Here is a 22,216-nt window from a genome sequence, read left to right as displayed (position 1 = left end):
GAATTGGATCATCCGTTAATGCTACTGATTTGCTCATAATCACGAGGGAAGAGCAGCACATTCTCATTGTCAAAACCAACAAAGATGATGATGAATTGGCTGAGGAAATCATGAGAGTCATTGACCCGAGAGTTGCACGTAAGTTATTTTCTTTCCTTTTTCTTTTGTTTTTTGTCTCCTGAAACGACTTATCTCTTTTACAAGACAGAGGGCCGAAGTGTACCTTACGCCGCTGTTTAAGAAATTAAATATGATCTCCTGATCTCTTTCTTAGTGGGTAAATTTAAGAAAATAGGTGCTTTTCCAGTCTACTCTATATGCTTTACTGAATTTGTTCACGATGAATAGTGTTTAGATAAAAGTGTTGGGCAAACTGAAAATGGCTTAGAACGCGGTTTTGTTAAACACAGACGAAACTCCGTTTAAACAACTGGTCCAGAGTGTTTGTATGAGCCAACAAGTGAGTTTCGTTTGCCGGGGAAACACAGTAGAGTCAAAAAAAGGAAAAAGTGTAAAACGACACTATTATAAATCGCGTCTTTCCCAAGGATGGAGAAATGGATTTCAATCTTAGCTTAACAGAGGAGCTAGGAGAATTTCAGCTACATCGGAAAGGCCTTTCTAATAGCAGTACAGTGTACGTCAATATTAGGTACATGTCGTCTTACGCGATAATCGAAACGTTTTTCTCTTTTTTTACATTTCTCAAGCTGTCTCCCTCGAAAGAATTAAAGAGAAAACTAAATTTCACCATCATATTCAATAAATCTCTGCTTTGTGATGTTAAATCGCCTTCGAATGATACAAATCATCAACATAAAGTCGAGTCTTTGTACCATTGATTGTGTCGCCGGCGAGACCAGCTAGAGTAACCGTCGCGTACACGCCTTACAATATTCCACTTTAAAGAACAAATGAACTTCTCTGTAATGTTGCTTGACCTATTGTAATAGCGAATTACCAAAGCCAGAAGTTTTTAGCGCGTTGGTATTTAAAAAGAAGGCAATATAGTTAAATTTTAATCAAATAACTTATGAATTGAATTTCAGCGGCTGGATTTTCATTGTGGGGAAAGTGGAGCGAATGTTCAACGACTTGTTCTTCACTTAATCAAACGGGAACTCAGAGACGAAATCGTACTTGTATAAATGAAAAGCTGGGATGTGAAGGATCTATAAATGAAACCAGAGAATGCAACAATCAAACATGCCAAGGTGAGCAAAGCCCCTTTCGAAAATATAATAGGGACCTTACTATCCGACAACGGCGCGGGTGTCCGTGAAAACCTCGCTGAAAAATAGACTCCGTATCTTTTCAAATCATTTCGCAATTATCACAAGTCACCCAGTTACTTAAAAGAAGGGAATTCATGTTGGAGGTGAAGACAGGGGGCCGCACCCTAGTTCAGACAGAGATGGTAGAATTTATCGCCTTGCCGTTTTCTTCCTCAAAAAAAAAACTTAAAATTTGGTCATTTCACGTCGAAGTGGTTCATGGATGGGCGGCAAAGAAATGCACAAAAAAGCGTCATGCACGTGCAGAGTTGTTGTTTTGCTAACTAAAACTATAATTTCTTTTTGGCGTTGCCGCTGTCTTCGCCGTCGTAGCTTCGTAAGGTCCCTAATCTCATTAAGTAAAACACGCGAAGTGGTAGGGAGCTTAAGCAAAGACGTTTTTTGAGCGACGCACTCCAATCACGTCAGCCAAAAGTGAGGCCTTTTTTTCTTTTAACATGTCCCAACGCTACCAAATTTGAATTGGTAAGTCTCTTAACACTTATAGAGATGATTTGCTCAAAGTTTTAGGCCAAAACACCGCCCAGAATGTACAAAGTACACTTCCGGTTGACGTACGTATCTCAAAAAAAAAAAAAAAAAAAAAAACGCCTGCTTAAGCTGCGACCCTATTGATTAAACGAGTTTGCCGTTGTCGTAGAGTCCATTTGCGGGAGCTTAAAACCAAACAGTCAATAACAACAAACTTGAGATGAATTCAACTATTTCTCTATGGATCTCGAGGTGGCTGAATTTAAGATAAATTCGATTTGTTCCTCAGAGTACTTGATGTAACAATCAACAAAATTCCAGGAATTCTGAGAATGGAAATCGTATTTGCAAGCCTCTTTCTATACAATATTTTCCCTTATGCCTATCATGTTAAGCTTCACTATTCATTTAACCCATAAATTATATTGAAACCTTCGAGTTACAAGCAACCAATTTTCATTATTTTAAGCATAGCATCCAGGGCACGTAACACAGAAACGAGAAATTAAACGCTTGCGCTATGTTAGTGGTGGATCTTCTAATCAAGGAGAATTAATGGGGAAAAAACGTGTGTGCAGGGGCAAGAGGCTTATCTCGAAAGCAAGGTTCAACCTAAGAACTATTTTAGAGTGATTCCCTTGATGTTTTTATGTTATTTCTATTACTTTTAACACATGTCAATTTATTTCTGGAGTGTCAAAATACTTTTGGAGTACAGACTAATATGGTAGAAATACAGATTCTATGGTTATTAATCGTTCTTTCCACGCCAAACCAGTGTGATAATCGTAAAATACTACATTTTCAGTTTATTAACCGTAAAAGACGCAACTTTACGGTTATTATACCTGGAATTGTACGATTATTAGTCGTATGGTGCGTATTTCCAGACTCAGATTAATCGTAAAAGCGCAAAAGAAGGCGGATCATTCTTGCTCCGTCCGCCATTACGGTCGAAAATATCCAGAGCCGAGTCTTCTAATCACTCTCTCGTTTCTTTCCACCGTTTATTGACCTGAAGTCTTTAGTGGTCAAGCTTTCCTTTCGCCAAAAGCAATAACCAAAATTGCTTATGAAAAACCAGCATTCTGAACAATATTCCAAGTATACTGTGATCGATGCGAGTCTTCAAAATGCGATTGGACTGTTCTCGCTAGTCATAGACCTTAGTTTAGCAGAAGTGGGCCAAAAGAGAAAAAAAAACTATCACTGTCTCACTGAAAACAAAGCCAGTTTTAGGGTTTAAAATGATGGAGTCATATCAAAATATTAGGTTTTTTGGTTTGCACTGTTCGATATTCTCAACTCAGCAGTACATCAAGATACGTACGGAGAAATGTCTTGAATGATTTTTTTATCAAGTTCAGTCGACTCTTTTCTTAACTTTTTGTCTAGTTAAGTTCAGTTAAATATTCCATAGTTGTATAAAAAAACAAAAAAACTTATTCCTGAAAACCGTCAATCATTGTAGAGATGGAATATGAGCTTCTCTCTATTTCTCGTCCAAAGGCGCAAGTTCAAATCTCGTCAGGGACAAGTTTCTCTTTTTTCTTCTACTTTTCTTTTCTTTTCTTTCTTTTTTTTTTTTTTTTTTGGTTGGTTTTCTTTTTTAAAACCCCTGTTTCATTTTCAATAAATTTGGTTTTAATTAGATGACTTAATTTTTAAGTTGTAAAAAACAAAAATGATATTCAAACGCGATCGGCCGTTCAGCGTTCAAACATCGGACTCAATATATTTTCCTTACTGAAAGACATATAACATGTTCATCTAAACCTATTAATCATGAAAACGATTTTGTAAATCTATTTCTAGGTGAACTCGATTGGAATTAAAAGTTAATAACTAAGTATTACAGCTTGAAAAAAGTACGCACTAAAATTATAAACCAACAACTTGGCAATACGGCAGCGATCGACATACAAAACTGGGCACTGGATCGTGCAAGACCGCTAGTTTACAAATTATGGCATTAGGAAGCAAAATGCAACGGGTACTATTGTCATCCATTGAGATTAAGGTGTTGATCAAATCCAATACCTGCCTCTCAAGTCAATCGTTACATCAAAATCGCTACAATCGCCGCTCGATTGCTTACAAGTTCTCTCCTTTTAACCCGGCTAGCGATGAAAAGCGAAGCGATCACACAGAAAAAGCAGCAAATAAGTCCAATAAGGCCAGCAAAAATATCCAAATATATAACAGAATAACTGCTTATCGCAGACATAAATAACGTCTCTTCCTTACCATGATTTCAAGACAAACCCTTCGCGCAACGGCCTAGAATATTAAATGTGCACGTATATCAACACGTGTTTACCACATTATTGAAAGCAAGTAAGTGTTTTAATGAAAGAAACTGGCCTGATTACACCGGAAAGCCACTTTATAGGAATATTTAACTTCTTGCTTAAATCGAAGCGAAGCACACTCGTTGTAACTTGACAGATCTTCAAAGGCATAGCAACATTTTAACACTACACTTTTAAAAGACACAAGGCGATTTGCAATACCTTCGTCCAAGTCAACAACCAGGGCCACTTTGCGCATGACCGATTCCCAATACAGAAACGAAATGATAACAACATTCAAGTGATATACTGCCGATTTCATGACCATTTTAAGAGATCTTTTAACACCCCAATATTTTATGCAAGATTAAAGATCGGAGAATTTTCAGTGAAGTCTGTAATGTGTAGTAACTGTTTCAACTGTTTCAAAAAATATTTATACTCACCCTCCTCCCACACACGGGAGGCACTTTTGTTTTAGACCCGCCCCCTGGAATTTCTGTAATTTTCCGACTTACCTTTAGACTTATATTTCCGTAAAAAATACCGTTACACTATACCTTTGCGCGAAAGATAATCTTTTGTAAGATAAAGAAAGGTAAATTCCATGACACTACCATCCCGATTCCGTTTTTGGCCAAAGCTTTTTATTTAAATCAGTGACGGTCGAGACGCCCTCGTTTAGCAGTTCGCGGCTTCGCCGCTTGTGTGCATGGTTTACTCCTTGGGTTACTTTGCAAGGAATAATAATCAGACTGCTCGTAGTTTAAAGTCGTTCAAGCAACGAATACATATCTCTGGTAACAACAAGGCCTTCCGTTGGCAAAATAATTATTCTACAAAAAAAAATTGCGTAAACCTTCGCAAACTGACTAAAGAATTCTATGTAAGATTTGTTTTCGGAATAATTGTTACAACGTGCATTTAGTTTCCCTCGCTTTTAGCTAAAGATCACACACACACTCACACAAAACAAAAGTGTTTAAACTCGGCATTTGCAACTCACACGCACATTGTTCGCACGCGTTTAATTTTACTCGCCGTTTGTCGTGGCTTGGTTTGAAAGGTCCCAGGAGTTTTTCTGTGTTACCATTGAGAGCAACGACTCAAATTTCTAATTAGTTTGGGTAAGCTGTCAAGCGTTGACTTTTGAATAAAGTGAAAACATTCAGTCGTTATGATTTAGAGAGGATCGTAATATATGAGTTGCCAACACGTATTTTGTTTTACATTGCGCAATCGTTAATTTCAGATCGACCGACTTCGCTGATCTTTAGGCCTTAAGGATCCTCATGTTTCTTTCCTTAGCCTGCAGAAATGTAGGACTCGGTAGAGATTGTCAAAAACGTTCTTGGCACATCTCAATACTTTCTTATCCCTGGCCTGTGGACATGTTTAAATTGGTAGGTATGGTCAGAAACGCTTATTAATCGTACTTGCCACATCTCAATACTTTCTTCCCTTAGCCTGCAGGCAAGTAGGACTTGGAAAAGATTTTCAAAAACGATTATTTATCGTACTTGGCACATCTTTCTTATCTATAGCTTGCAGAGAGGTTGAAACTGGTAAATGTGGTCAGGGACGATTATTAATCGTACTTGGCACATCTCAATACTTTCTTGTCCCTTGCCCGTAGACATGATGAAGTTGGTATGTATAGCGAGGAACCCTAATTAATCGTACCTGGCACATCTCAATACTTTCAAATCCCTAGCCTGTCGGCATGTTGAAATTGGTATTTGTGGTCAGAAACGCTTATTAATCGTGCTTGGCACATCTCAATACTTTCTTATCCCTAGCCTGTAGACATGTTAAAATTGGTAGGTATGGTAAGGAACGTTTATTAATCGTACTTGGCACATCTCAATACTTTCTTATTCCTAACTTGCAGACATGACAAAATTGCAAGGTATGGGCACGAACGCTTATTAATCGTACTTGGCAAATCTCAAAACTTTCCTATCCCTAGCCTGTGGACATGTTGAAATTGAAATGTATGATCAGGAACACTTATTAAGCGTGCTTGGCACATCTCAATACATTTTTTTTATCCCTAGCCAGCAGACATATTAAAATTAGTAGGTATGGTTAGGAACACTTATTAACCGTACTTGGCAGTTCTCAATACTTTCTTATTCCTAGCGTGGAGACGTATATTGAAATTAGAGGGTGCTAATGGGCGTACCCAATTGTCAGTTAACTACTATTTTTTTGGCCAGTTCTTAGTTATCTACTTATTTTGGTTAGCTATTAACTTTCACTTTCCTACAGCGGATATTATCCCGTCATATTCCGAAGTTTTCCTTCTTTCAGCAAGTCAATCACTTTTGGAGGTAGGCCCTACTAAAATCAAGGTATAAATTTACATGACCTTTGCCACTGGTACAATTTATTAGTAACTGAAAATGTAAGTCGTATAACCAAAGTAGATCCAGACGCACCAGTCATGATCAATGCCAAAATATAGTCTTAAATAACAGAACTGGACCATTATTTTTTGAATTCAATTGGTGAATTTAATCACTGTTTTCATCGATGGGAGAGACATAGTTGAGAGTGCTGACAAAGGCATGACATTACACGGGAGAATTCGACTTTTTGTGAGTATAGCCCACTACGAACTCGTAGTTCTTTTAAGCGATTGCTAGATATGGTCAGTAACGATAATTAATCGTACTTGGTCTTTCTCAATACTTTCTTATCCCTAACCTGTGGACATGTGAAAATTAAATGCTTTGGTCATGCAGGAACGCTTATTAATCGTACTTGGCAGATCTTAACACTTTCTTATCCCTAGCCTGTGGACATGTTGAACTTAGAATGTATGATAAGGAACGCTTACTAATCGTACCTAGCTCATCTAAAAACCTTGTTATCCCTAGCCAGTAGACAGTTTGAAATGGATAAGTAGGTAAGAAACAAGTATTAGTCGTACTAGGTATACCTCAATTTTTTTCGATGGACACGTTGAAATCGAAACGTATTATCAGGAAAGCTTATGAATCGAACCTGACTCATCTTAATACTTTCCTATCCCTAGCCTGTAGACATGTTGAAATTGGTAGGTATGGTCAGAAACGCTTATTAATGATACTTGGCACATCGTAATACAGGTCTATTCCTAGCCTGTGGACATGTTGAAATTGGAAGGTATATATGGTCAAGAACGCCAGCATGTATGCAGGCAAGGGATAGTATTACGCGAAGTACAATTACTAATCGTTCTTGACAACCTCAACCAAAGCAACTTGTCTGCATTCTTGGGATAAGAAAGTATTGAGATTTTGCCAAGTACGATGATTAAAAGGTTTTTTTGACAATATCTACCAATAACAGTATGTATGCAGGCTGGGGATAAGAAAATATTGAGATGTGCCAAGCACGATTAATAAGCGTCATTGGCACTGCCAACAAATTCCACAGTCTTTTAGTTGCAGGCTAGAGATAAGAAAAGATTGAGAATTGACAAGTACGATTAATAATCGTTCCTGATCATACCTACCAATTTCAGCATGTGTACAGGTTAGGGGAACGAAAGTATTGAGATGTTCCAAGTACGATTAATAAGCGTCTTTGACTCTGCCAACAAATACCAACATGTCTGCAGGCTAGGGATAAGAAAGTATTTTGAATTTCCAAGTACGATTAATAACCTTTCTTGGCAATCTCTATTAATACCCACATGTATGACGGTTGGGAATAAGAAAGTACAATCGAGATGTGCCTTGTTCTACTCTGAATCGTTCCTGACCATACCTACCATTTTCAACTTGTCTGCAGTCTACGAGGAAGAAAGTATTGAAATGTGCCAAGTACGATTAATGATCGTTTGTGGCCATACCTACTCGATTGCGTCACTGAAAACCAGCCCTTGAAGACTCAGTTCGATTAGTAGAATGTGAGACAAAAACCTCGTAATGCATGTGCAGGCATAATTTGAAAGTTAGGGTGTTTGATTATACTTAGTCCATCCAAGACAGTAGATTTTGATGGAGAATGCAGTAATGAGGTAAGATACACTGGTTTGTTCTGTTGCCTACCAAATTAAGCTTATTCCACTTCATTATACTTAGAACTGAGTAATTTAGTCTTCATTTCTGTGGAGAGTGAAACCAGCAGCGGAAATAGATAGTGAATGTGCAACTTATGGCTGTTAAACATTTTATCTTTTGGGCACTTGGAAAATAGGCTTTTAGTTACACTGTACTGCTCTTCAGGAATTACAGGCAACAAATGGCATTCAAAAACTGGTCAATGCAAGGGAAGGATTGACTGCGGACCAGGGGTATCGTGCAGAATTAGGGTAAAGTGAAAACTGCTGAATGAAAGGAAATAGAGCCTTGGTGCAAAATGCAGAATGAGAACTGCAGATTAGCAGTAAAATTCACCTGTTATTAGGAGATGTAAGCTCATCCCTTGGAATTGTGAGATAGAGAGTATGTAAATTTGTGCCATTGATCTCGCCAAAAGGCTAACTGATACCAGTTACACACCTAGAGTGTAGCCTGCATCACAATGAAACTAAACTCTGGTTAAGTCTGTCTGTGAAACAGTGCTAAAGTCCTTGTTCTGGGGCCCCAGCTGTGTACCAGGATTTAGTACAGTTGAATCCTAATAACTCGAACCTTCTAAGATATCGAAAAAAGTTTGAGTTATTAGTAGGTCGAGTTATCGGGAGCTCGAAGCAAATAGCCAGAAGTAAGGGCAAAAACCAGTTTTTTTCTGTACAGTGAACATTTTAGTAGAGGTGTAATAATTGATTAAATTCTCGATAACTGTAGTCGCGCGTATGACCATTTAGTTCGATTTACGATTCTTTGCTTTTCGTTTCGATTTTGGTTCGATTTTTGCATACCAACCCTCCAAGTTGGGACCATTTTGGTCGCCATGGCGCCTAAAATTTTGCAGCTGGCGACTTGATTTGTAAAAAAGTCTCCCTAAACCAAAAGAGTTGGTTGCCAAATGGTGACAAAGCAAAAGCTTTAACTTAGAGGGTTGCATACATGTAACCTTTTCCAGGGTGCACTGAGTACGTTATTATATTGTGAAATCAGAATCCAGAACTTTTTAAAATGTGCATTTTTGAATGAGCAAAGGCAAATGCAGTTCATGTGCCATTTTGTGTTGCCTGGTAAAAATGCTGTTTTTCAACCACCCATTGAGAACTTTCAAATAAGAAGCAAGCCATGTGTGACATACTCTTTGTCAGGTTCTCAATCATGGCGATGAACATTCAATCGACTATGATAGGGCTGAAAATAATGGCCGGTCAACAGACAATGTTCGGCCTGATCGCGGACTTGACCAGTCAAACTCTCATCTTGCCGGTCATTTTGATCGGTCATTTTTGGATACGAACATTTTATTTTCCATATAGTTGTCGCTTAATGCTCTATAACGCTGTAATGATTTATTTTTCTTTGGCGTTTTTCGCTGCTTTGCACTAAAACCTTCTAAGAAAAAGAACGCCGCAATAAATTAATTTCATGTCGTGATGAAATGCAACAAAGTGAAACAATAACAAATTGAGTTGTGGAGTAACGCAACGTTGCACTTCGTACCGTACACCTGTACTTTCTGCTTTGCTGTAATCAGTAATGTGACCTGCTTTGGGAATTCGACGGAATTCGGGCAAATCGATCGCAATTCTCAACCGCCTGGGGTCATCCTGTGTACGGTTCTCCGGGAATAAATATTCGCGCATCGACTAATGATATTAAATTTTTTTATGTCGAACATATTCCAGAATAGTCTAATAAAAACTAAGCTAATCGAGAAGGAACGTCGTCTAGAAAGTACATTGAGATTTGCTAAGTACCGTTAATAAGCGTTCCTGGCCATTCCTACCAATCTTAACATGTCTACAGGTTAAGGATATGAAAGTATTGAGATGTGCCAAGTACGATTAATAGGCGTTCCTGGCCACATTTACTTGTTTCAACCTTTTTGCGGGCTATAGATAATAAAGATGTGCCAAGTACGATTAATAATCGTTTTTGGTAAGCTCTGCTAGGTCCTACATGTCTGTAGGCTAAGGAAAAAAAGTATTTAGATGTGCCAAGTACGATTAATAATCGTCTCTGCCCATATCCACCTGTTCCAACATGTCTGCAGGCTAAGGATAGGAGAATATTGAGATGTGTCTCATGCGATTAACAATAGCTCTCGACAATTTCTCCAAAATCAATTATGTTTGCAGACTAGGGATAAGAAAGTATTGAGATGTGCCGAATACGGTTAATAATAGTTTTCGACCATGCCTTTCAATTTAAACATGATTCCAGGATACGGATACTGAGGCCGTCTTGAGATGTGCCAAGTACGATTAATAATAGTTTTTGACAATCTCTACCATTTCTACGTGTCTGCAGGCTAAGGAAATAGAGTATGTGCAAAGTACGATTAATAATCGTTCCTGCCCATTTCATCCTGTTCCAACACGTCATGCATGCTAGGGAAAAGAAAGTATTGAGAATTGCCAAGTTCGTTTAATAACCGTTCTCGCCAGTCTCTATTTATATCAATACCAACATGTTTACAGGTTAGGAATAACAAAGTATTTAGATGTGGCAAGTATTGTGACGATTATTAACCTTGTAAGACAGGATGGTATTGTTAGAGAATTTACCTCTCTTTATCTTAGAAAAAAATTATCTTTCGCACAAAAGTATAGTGTAACGGCATTTTTTACGGAAATGTTCTTTCCATGCAGGGGGTAGCCAGATAAGTTGGAAAATTACAGAAATGCCAGAGGATGGCTCTAAAACAAAAGTGCCTTCCGTGTGTGGGAGGGGGGTGGGTATGAATATTTTTTTGAAACTGCACATTACAGACTTCACTGAAAATTCTTCAATCTTTAATCTTGCATAAAACATTGGGTTGTTATAAGATCTCTTAAAAAGGTCATGAAATCGGCAGCGAAACACTTGTGTACCAACAATGTTTAATATATAGATTTAGCCAGGGCTAAAAGCGGAGCTCCCATTAATAAATTTATATTTTAAATCAAACAATAAACTTGTAATCCACAAATCAGTTAACTTAAGGGCACATTCATGTGACTTTTGAGGGAAAGGATAAGTTATTTTAGAGTGAAACATCTTACATCGAGTTGATAGCCTAAATATATGTACACCCAAAAAATAGCAAACATCTTCTATCACATTCAAGAGCCATAATGGCTCTTGATCACAGTAGATTAGGCCTCGAAAACAAATTCTTGGAAAACAAATCAGGCCGCATTTTTTTGCGTTCGACAGGTTTACTTTACAAATCCTTGCCAACAAATCTGAGGGTGTGTAAACCAACCTTTTATACTTTTTAAACATCACATCTGAGGTGAAACAGTACTTTTCATCATACAGACCTTGGAAAGAATACGGCATTTCACAATTTTTCAATGTCCAGGACGATCAATCGTGGGCTTTTAGCGAAACCGTTCAAAAAATTTCCAAAATCACCCATACAGCCAGCCGGTTCTCATTTTTAGTGCGAGCTGTCAGTGTGGTCGAGTGTTTGAATGATTTATTAAATGGAGATACGCTTCAACATAATAACGAATTTATTATCATTACTTTTTGTTATTTAATCGTTCCAGTTATAACGATGTGTAATCTTATAAAGCGTTTGATACGCGCGACATTAAGTACTCCTGCAAGCGATGTTCATGAACGATGACAACAAACACCACGGACAAGCGATTAAAATTGCAAGAGAGACTACTAACCATCAATAAAAGAAATATAATTCGATAAAACATTTACAGAGACAACAATTTTCATTCACGAAGACAAGTATTAAAGTGTCTCTAAAAATCCTGAGTCTTTAAGCTTAAAGCTTAAGCTTAAGTTTATTTTGTTTTACTTTCAGCCGGCCTCCCGGTGTTTGTTTTTTTTTCAAAGATAAACTCCTCGAAGCAAGAAAATCACTCAAAGTTTTCTTTCTACAGCCAAATTTATAACTATATATTCTTCGGAACGTTTTTTTTCTATTTGCCGTGAAAAAAAAAATCTGAAGGCCTTTTAAAGTTCTGTAAGCTTATATCAAACCTGATACTAGATCAGATCATTGACTCAAATCTTAACAAACGTGCAAAAACTTGCCGCATAAATTGTGCTCGACTTCATGAAATTACCAAATCAGTGAATCGAAATTTTCGCACGTTTTGATTGGCTCCCGTGACTAGTGCAACAATCCCGCTCCAGCTTACGGTGGAGCACCTTGTAAAGGTGACGCAAACAATATAGAAGTCTGTTTGGTTGTTATTGTCCAGGTAAGACTAATTTCCACTACTGGTGCGTAAATATATGATGAAGATACGTAACGGAATCCTTCTTTAGAAGTTCAGTATCTTTCAAGGAACTAGAATACGACACATGCAAGACGTTTTCTAAAACATTTTAGCTAAAATTATATTTTCAAAACTCATTCTTCTGCTTCTTTTCCTTTAGTTGTAGCAAATTGGTCTTCCTGGGGTGCTTGGTCTGCCTGTAGTAAAACGTGTGGAAAGGGAGTAAGGGGTCGTACACGTCTTTGCAACAATCCCGCCCCATCTCACGGTGGAGCACCTTGTAAAGGTGACACAAGCAATATAGAAGCCTGTTTGGTTCGCCACTGTTCAGGTAAGTTGGCACTTCTTTTGTGGAAATATATGATAAAAAAATATAATTGATTATTATATTCGGTCATGTAGGACGAAAAGTACTCTTACGATCCGACAACGGCGCGGGTGTCCGTGAAAACCTCGCTGAAAAATAGACTCCGTATCTTTTCAAATCATTTCGCAATTATCACAAGTCAACCAGTTACTTAAAAGAAGGGAATTCATGTTAAAGATAAAGAGAGGGGGCCGCACCCTAGTTCAGACAGAGATGGTAGAATTTATCGCCTTGTCGTTATATATCTTCCTCAACAAAACTTAAAATTTGGTCATTTCACGTCGAAGTGGTTCATGGATGGGCGGCAAAGAAATGCACAAAAAAGCGTCATGCACGTACAGAGTTGTTGTTTTGCTGACTAAAACTATAATTTCTTTTTGGCGTTGCCGCTGCCTTCGCTGTCGTAGCTTCGTAAGGTCCCTAATCTCATTAAGTAAAACACGCGAAGTGGTAGGGAGCTTAAGCAAAGACGTTTTTTGAGCGACGCACTCCAATCACGTCAGCCAAAAGTGAGGCCTTTTTTTTCTTTTAACATGTCCCAACGCTACCAAATTTGAATTGGTAAGTCTCTTAACACTTATAGAGATGATTTGCTCAAAGTTTTAGGCCAAAACACCGCCCAGAATGTACAAAGTACACTTCCGGTTGACGTACGTATCTCAAAAAAAAAAAAAAAAAAAAAACGCCTGCTTAAGCTGCGACCCTATTGATTAAACGAGTTTGCCGTTGTCGTAGAGTCCATTTGCGGGAGCTTAAAACCAAACAGTCAATAACAACAAACTTGAGATGAATTCAACTACTTCTCTATGGATCTCGAGGTGGCTGAATTTAAGATAAATTCGATTTGTTCCTCAGAGTACTTGATGTAACAATCAACAAAATTCCAGGAATTCTGAGAATGGAAATCGTATTTGCAAGCCTCTTTCTATACAATATTTTCCCTTATGCCTATCATGTTAAGCTTCACTATTCATTTAACCCATAAATTATATTGAAACCTTCGAGTTACAAGCAACCAATTTTCATTATTTTAAGCATAGCATCCAGGGCACGTAACACAGAAACGAGAAATTAAACGCTTGCGCTATGTTAGTGGTGGATCTTCTAATCAAGGAGAATTAATGGGGAAAAAACGTGTGTGCAGGGGCAAGAGGCTTATCTCGAAAGCAAGGTTCAACCTAAGAACTATTTTAGAGTGATTCCCTTGATGTTTTTATGTTATTTCTATTACTTTTAACACATGTCAATTTATTTCTGGAGTGTCAAAATACTTTTGGAGTACAGACTAATATGGTAGAAATACAGATTCTATGGTTATTAATCGTTCTTTCCACGCCAAACCAGTGTGATAATCGTAAAATACTACATTTTCAGTTTATTAACCGTAAAAGACGCAACTTTACGGTTATTATACCTGGAATTGTACGATTATTAGTCGTATGGTGCGTATTTCCAGACTCAGATTAATCGTAAAAGCGCAAAAGAAGGCGGATCATTCTTGCTCCGTCCGCCATTACGGTCGAAAATATCCAGAGCCGAGTCTTCTAATCACTCTCTCGTTTCTTTCCACCGTTTATTGACCTGAAGTCTTTAGTGGTCAAGCTTTCCTTTCGCCAAAAGCAATAACCAAAATTGCTTATGAAAAACCAGCATTCTGAACAATATTCCAAGTATACTGTGATCGATGCGAGTCTTCAAAATGCGATTGGACTGTTCTCGCTAGTCATAGACCTTAGTTTAGCAGAAGTGGGCCAAAAGAGAAAAAAAAACTATCACTGTCTCACTGAAAACAAAGCCAGTTTTAGGGTTTAAAATGATGGAGTCATATCAAAATATTAGGTTTTTTGGTTTGCACTGTTCGATATTCTCAACTCAGCAGTACATCAAGATACGTACGGAGAAATGTCTTGAATGATTTTTTTATCAAGTTCAGTCGACTCTTTTCTTAACTTTTTGTCTAGTTAAGTTCAGTTAAATATTCCATAGTTGTATAAAAAAACAAAAAAACTTATTCCTGAAAACCGTCAATCATTGTAGAGATGGAATATGAGCTTCTCTCTATTTCTCGTCCAAAGGCGCAAGTTCAAATCTCGTCAGGGACAAGTTTCTCTTTTTTCTTCTACTTTTCTTTTCTTTTCTTTCTTTTTTTTTTTTTTTTTTGGTTGGTTTTCTTTTTTAAAACCCCTGTTTCATTTTCAATAAATTTGGTTTTAATTAGATGACTTAATTTTTAAGTTGTAAAAAACAAAAATGATATTCAAACGCGATCGGCCGTTCAGCGTTCAAACATCGGACTCAATATATTTTCCTTACTGAAAGACATATAACATGTTCATCTAAACCTATTAATCATGAAAACGATTTTGTAAATCTATTTCTAGGTGAACTCGATTGGAATTAAAAGTTAATAACTAAGTATTACAGCTTGAAAAAAGTACGCACTAAAATTATAAACCAACAACTTGGCAATACGGCAGCGATCGACATACAAAACTGGGCACTGGATCGTGCAAGACCGCTAGTTTACAAATTATGGCATTAGGAAGCAAAATGCAACGGGTACTATTGTCATCCATTGAGATTAAGGTGTTGATCAAATCCAATACCTGCCTCTCAAGTCAATCGTTACATCAAAATCGCTACAATCGCCGCTCGATTGCTTACAAGTTCTCTCCTTTTAACCCGGCTAGCGATGAAAAGCGAAGCGATCACACAGAAAAAGCAGCAAATAAGTCCAATAAGGCCAGCAAAAATATCCAAATATATAACAGAATAACTGCTTATCGCAGACATAAATAACGTCTCTTCCTTACCATGATTTCAAGACAAACCCTTCGCGCAACGGCCTAGAATATTAAATGTGCACGTATATCAACACGTGTTTACCACATTATTGAAAGCAAGTAAGTGTTTTAATGAAAGAAACTGGCCTGATTACACCGGAAAGCCACTTTATAGGAATATTTAACTTCTTGCTTAAATCGAAGCGAAGCACACTCGTTGTAACTTGACAGATCTTCAAAGGCATAGCAACATTTTAACACTACACTTTTAAAAGACACAAGGCGATTTGCAATACCTTCGTCCAAGTCAACAACCAGGGCCACTTTGCGCATGACCGATTCCCAATACAGAAACGAAATGATAACAACATTCAAGTGATATACTGCCGATTTCATGACCATTTTAAGAGATCTTTTAACACCCCAATATTTTATGCAAGATTAAAGATCGGAGAATTTTCAGTGAAGTCTGTAATGTGTAGTAACTGTTTCAACTGTTTCAAAAAATATTTATACTCACCCTCCTCCCACACACGGGAGGCACTTTTGTTTTAGACCCGCCCCCTGGAATTTCTGTAATTTTCCGACTTACCTTTAGACTTATATTTCCGTAAAAAATACCGTTACACTATACCTTTGCGCGAAAGATAATCTTTTGTAAGATAAAGAAAGGTAAATTCCATGACACTACCATCCCGATTCCGTTTTTGGCCAAAGCTTTTTATTTAAATCAGTGACGGTCGAGACGCCCTCGTTTAGCAGTTCGCGGCTTCGCCGCTTGTGTGCATGGTTTACTCCTTGGGTTACTTTGCAAGGAATAATAATCAGACTGCTCGTAGTTTAAAGTCGTTCAAGCAACGAATACATATCTCTGGTAACAACAAGGCCTTCCGTTGGCAAAATAATTATTCTACAAAAAAAAATTGCGTAAACCTTCGCAAACTGACTAAAGAATTCTATGTAAGATTTGTTTTCGGAATAATTGTTACAACGTGCATTTAGTTTCCCTCGCTTTTAGCTAAAGATCACACACACACTCACACAAAACAAAAGTGTTTAAACTCGGCATTTGCAACTCACACGCACATTGTTCGCACGCGTTTAATTTTACTCGCCGTTTGTCGTGGCTTGGTTTGAAAGGTCCCAGGAGTTTTTCTGTGTTACCATTGAGAGCAACGACTCAAATTTCTAATTAGTTTGGGTAAGCTGTCAAGCGTTGACTTTTGAATAAAGTGAAAACATTCAGTCGTTATGATTTAGAGAGGATCGTAATATATGAGTTGCCAACACGTATTTTGTTTTACATTGCGCAATCGTTAATTTCAGATCGACCGACTTCGCTGATCTTTAGGCCTTAAGGATCCTCATGTTTCTTTCCTTAGCCTGCAGAAATGTAGGACTCGGTAGAGATTGTCAAAAACGTTCTTGGCACATCTCAATACTTTCTTATCCCTGGCCTGTGGACATGTTTAAATTGGTAGGTATGGTCAGAAACGCTTATTAATCGTACTTGCCACATCTCAATACTTTCTTCCCTTAGCCTGCAGGCAAGTAGGACTTGGAAAAGATTTTCAAAAACGATTATTTATCGTACTTGGCACATCTTTCTTATCTATAGCTTGCAGAGAGGTTGAAACTGGTAAATGTGGTCAGGGACGATTATTAATCGTACTTGGCACATCTCAATACTTTCTTGTCCCTTGCCCGTAGACATGATGAAGTTGGTATGTATAGCGAGGAACCCTAATTAATCGTACCTGGCACATCTCAATACTTTCAAATCCCTAGCCTGTCGGCATGTTGAAATTGGTATTTGTGGTCAGAAACGCTTATTAATCGTGCTTGGCACATCTCAATACTTTCTTATCCCTAGCCTGTAGACATGTTAAAATTGGTAGGTATGGTAAGGAACGTTTATTAATCGTACTTGGCACATCTCAATACTTTCTTATTCCTAACTTGCAGACATGACAAAATTGCAAGGTATGGGCACGAACGCTTATTAATCGTACTTGGCAAATCTCAAAACTTTCCTATCCCTAGCCTGTGGACATGTTGAAATTGAAATGTATGATCAGGAACACTTATTAAGCGTGCTTGGCACATCTCAATACATTTTTTTTATCCCTAGCCAGCAGACATATTAAAATTAGTAGGTATGGTTAGGAACACTTATTAACCGTACTTGGCAGTTCTCAATACTTTCTTATTCCTAGCGTGGAGACGTATATTGAAATTAGAGGGTGCTAATGGGCGTACCCAATTGTCAGTTAACTACTATTTTTTTGGCCAGTTCTTAGTTATCTACTTATTTTGGTTAGCTATTAACTTTCACTTTCCTACAGCGGATATTATCCCGTCATATTCCGAAGTTTTCCTTCTTTCAGCAAGTCAATCACTTTTGGAGGTAGGCCCTACTAAAATCAAGGTATAAATTTACATGACCTTTGCCACTGGTACAATTTATTAGTAACTGAAAATGTAAGTCGTATAACCAAAGTAGATCCAGACGCACCAGTCATGATCAATGCCAAAATATAGTCTTAAATAACAGAACTGGACCATTATTTTTTGAATTCAATTGGTGAATTTAATCACTGTTTTCATCGATGGGAGAGACATAGTTGAGAGTGCTGACAAAGGCATGACATTACACGGGAGAATTCGACTTTTTGTGAGTATAGCCCACTACGAACTCGTAGTTCTTTTAAGCGATTGCTAGATATGGTCAGTAACGATAATTAATCGTACTTGGTCTTTCTCAATACTTTCTTATCCCTAACCTGTGGACATGTGAAAATTAAATGCTTTGGTCATGCAGGAACGCTTATTAATCGTACTTGGCAGATCTTAACACTTTCTTATCCCTAGCCTGTGGACATGTTGAACTTAGAATGTATGATAAGGAACGCTTACTAATCGTACCTAGCTCATCTAAAAACCTTGTTATCCCTAGCCAGTAGACAGTTTGAAATGGATAAGTAGGTAAGAAACAAGTATTAGTCGTACTAGGTATACCTCAATTTTTTTCGATGGACACGTTGAAATCGAAACGTATTATCAGGAAAGCTTATGAATCGAACCTGACTCATCTTAATACTTTCCTATCCCTAGCCTGTAGACATGTTGAAATTGGTAGGTATGGTCAGAAACGCTTATTAATGATACTTGGCACATCGTAATACAGGTCTATTCCTAGCCTGTGGACATGTTGAAATTGGAAGGTATATATGGTCAAGAACGCCAGCATGTATGCAGGCAAGGGATAGTATTACGCGAAGTACAATTACTAATCGTTCTTGACAACCTCAACCAAAGCAACTTGTCTGCATTCTTGGGATAAGAAAGTATTGAGATTTTGCCAAGTACGATGATTAAAAGGTTTTTTTGACAATATCTACCAATAACAGTATGTATGCAGGCTGGGGATAAGAAAATATTGAGATGTGCCAAGCACGATTAATAAGCGTCATTGGCACTGCCAACAAATTCCACAGTCTTTTAGTTGCAGGCTAGAGATAAGAAAAGATTGAGAATTGACAAGTACGATTAATAATCGTTCCTGATCATACCTACCAATTTCAGCATGTGTACAGGTTAGGGGAACGAAAGTATTGAGATGTTCCAAGTACGATTAATAAGCGTCTTTGACTCTGCCAACAAATACCAACATGTCTGCAGGCTAGGGATAAGAAAGTATTTTGAATTTCCAAGTACGATTAATAACCTTTCTTGGCAATCTCTATTAATACCCACATGTATGACGGTTGGGAATAAGAAAGTACAATCGAGATGTGCCTTGTTCTACTCTGAATCGTTCCTGACCATACCTACCATTTTCAACTTGTCTGCAGTCTACGAGGAAGAAAGTATTGAAATGTGCCAAGTACGATTAATGATCGTTTGTGGCCATACCTACTCGATTGCGTCACTGAAAACCAGCCCTTGAAGACTCAGTTCGATTAGTAGAATGTGAGACAAAAACCTCGTAATGCATGTGCAGGCATAATTTGAAAGTTAGGGTGTTTGATTATACTTAGTCCATCCAAGACAGTAGATTTTGATGGAGAATGCAGTAATGAGGTAAGATACACTGGTTTGTTCTGTTGCCTACCAAATTAAGCTTATTCCACTTCATTATACTTAGAACTGAGTAATTTAGTCTTCATTTCTGTGGAGAGTGAAACCAGCAGCGGAAATAGATAGTGAATGTGCAACTTATGGCTGTTAAACATTTTATCTTTTGGGCACTTGGAAAATAGGCTTTTAGTTACACTGTACTGCTCTTCAGGAATTACAGGCAACAAATGGCATTCAAAAACTGGTCAATGCAAGGGAAGGATTGACTGCGGACCAGGGGTATCGTGCAGAATTAGGGTAAAGTGAAAACTGCTGAATGAAAGGAAATAGAGCCTTGGTGCAAAATGCAGAATGAGAACTGCAGATTAGCAGTAAAATTCACCTGTTATTAGGAGATGTAAGCTCATCCCTTGGAATTGTGAGATAGAGAGTATGTAAATTTGTGCCATTGATCTCGCCAAAAGGCTAACTGATACCAGTTACACACCTAGAGTGTAGCCTGCATCACAATGAAACTAAACTCTGGTTAAGTCTGTCTGTGAAACAGTGCTAAAGTCCTTGTTCTGGGGCCCCAGCTGTGTACCAGGATTTAGTACAGTTGAATCCTAATAACTCGAACCTTCTAAGATATCGAAAAAAGTTTGAGTTATTAGTAGGTCGAGTTATCGGGAGCTCGAAGCAAATAGCCAGAAGTAAGGGCAAAAACCAGTTTTTTTCTGTACAGTGAACATTTTAGTAGAGGTGTAATAATTGATTAAATTCTCGATAACTGTAGTCGCGCGTATGACCATTTAGTTCGATTTACGATTCTTTGCTTTTCGTTTCGATTTTGGTTCGATTTTTGCATACCAACCCTCCAAGTTGGGACCATTTTGGTCGCCATGGCGCCTAAAATTTTGCAGCTGGCGACTTGATTTGTAAAAAAGTCTCCCTAAACCAAAAGAGTTGGTTGCCAAATGGTGACAAAGCAAAAGCTTTAACTTAGAGGGTTGCATACATGTAACCTTTTCCAGGGTGCACTGAGTACGTTATTATATTGTGAAATCAGAATCCAGAACTTTTTAAAATGTGCATTTTTGAATGAGCAAAGGCAAATGCAGTTCATGTGCCATTTTGTGTTGCCTGGTAAAAATGCTGTTTTTCAACCACCCATTGAGAACTTTCAAATAAGAAGCAAGCCATGTGTGACATACTCTTTGTTAGGTTCTCAATCATGGCGATGAACATTCAATCGACTATGATAGGGCTGAAAATAATGGGCGGTCAACAGACAATGTTCGGCCTGATCGCGGACTTGACCAGTCAAACTCTCATCTTGCCGGTCATTTTGATCGGTCATTTTTGGATACGAACATTTTATTTTCCATATAGTTGTCGCTTAATGCTCTATAACGCTGTAATGATTTATTTTTCTTTGGCGTTTTTCGCTGCTTTGCACTAAAACCTTCTAAGAAAAAGAACGCCGCAATAAATTAATTTCATGTCGTGATGAAATGCAACAAAGCGAAACAATAACAAATTGAGTTGTGGAGTAACGCAACGTTGCACTTCGTACCGTACACCTGTACTTTCTGCTTTGCTGTAATCAGTAATGTGACCTGCTTTGGGAATTCGACGGAATTCGGGCAAATCGATCGCAATTCTCAACCGCCTGGGGTCATCCTGTGTACGGTTCTCCGGGAATAAATATTCGCGCATCGATTAATGATATTAAATTTCTTTATGTCGAACATATTCCAGAATAGTCTAATAAAAACTAAGCTAATCGAGAAGGAACGTCGTCTAGAAAGTACATTGAGATGTGCTAAGTACCGTTAATAAGCGTTCCTGGCCATTCCTACCAATCTTAACATGTCTACAGGTTAAGGATATGAAAGTATTGAGATGTGCCAAGTACGATTAATAGGCGTTCCTGGCCACATTTACTTGTTTCAACCTTTTTGCGGGCTATAGATAATAAAGATGTGCCAAGTACGATTAATAATCGTTTTTGGTAAGCTCTGCTAGGTCCTACATGTCTGTAGGCTAAGGAAAAAAAGTATTTAGATGTGCCAAGTACGATTAATAATCGTCTCTGCCCATATCCACCTGTTCCAACATGTCTGCAGGCTAAGGATAGGAGAATATTGAGATGTGTCTCATGCGATTAACAATAGCTCTCGACAATTTCTCCAAAATCAATTATGTTTGCAGACTAGGGATAAGAAAGTATTGAGATGTGCCGAATACGGTTAATAATAGTTTTCGACCATGCCTTTCAATTTAAACATGATTCCAGGATACGGATACTGAGGCCGTCTTGAGATGTGCCAAGTACGATTAATAATAGTTTTTGACAATCTCTACCATTTCTACGTGTCTGCAGGCTAAGGAAATAGAGTATGTGCAAAGTACGATTAATAATCGTTCCTGCCCATTTCATCCTGTTCCAACACGTCATGCATGCTAGGGAAAAGAAAGTATTGAGAATTGCCAAGTTCGTTTAATAACCGTTCTCGCCAGTCTCTATTTATATCAATACCAACATGTTTACAGGTTAGGAATAACAAAGTATTTAGATGTGGCAAGTATTGTGACGATTATTAACCTTGTAAGACAGGATGGTATTGTTAGAGAATTTACCTCTCTTTATCTTAGAA

At 37.9% G+C, this 22,216-nt stretch overlaps 1 protein-coding gene across 1 annotated transcript in view; it reads left to right on the top strand.

Annotated features, from left to right (window-relative positions):
* Positions 1-22,216, top strand: part of LOC140923743 (coadhesin-like) — a 39,278-nt gene that overhangs the window by 5,625 nt on the left and 11,437 nt on the right. Inside the window, exon 4 of the mRNA XM_073373814.1 lies at positions 12,508-12,678. Coding sequence (XP_073229915.1) covers positions 12,508-12,678 — 171 coding nt within the window. The remainder of the gene's footprint in view (positions 1-12,507; positions 12,679-22,216) is intronic.

Source organism: Porites lutea, chromosome 13, assembly GCF_958299795.1.
Source record: "Porites lutea chromosome 13, jaPorLute2.1, whole genome shotgun sequence".
NCBI lineage: Eukaryota > Metazoa > Cnidaria > Anthozoa > Scleractinia > Poritidae > Porites > Porites lutea.
This window is presented reverse-complemented; position numbering and strand designations above follow the sequence as displayed.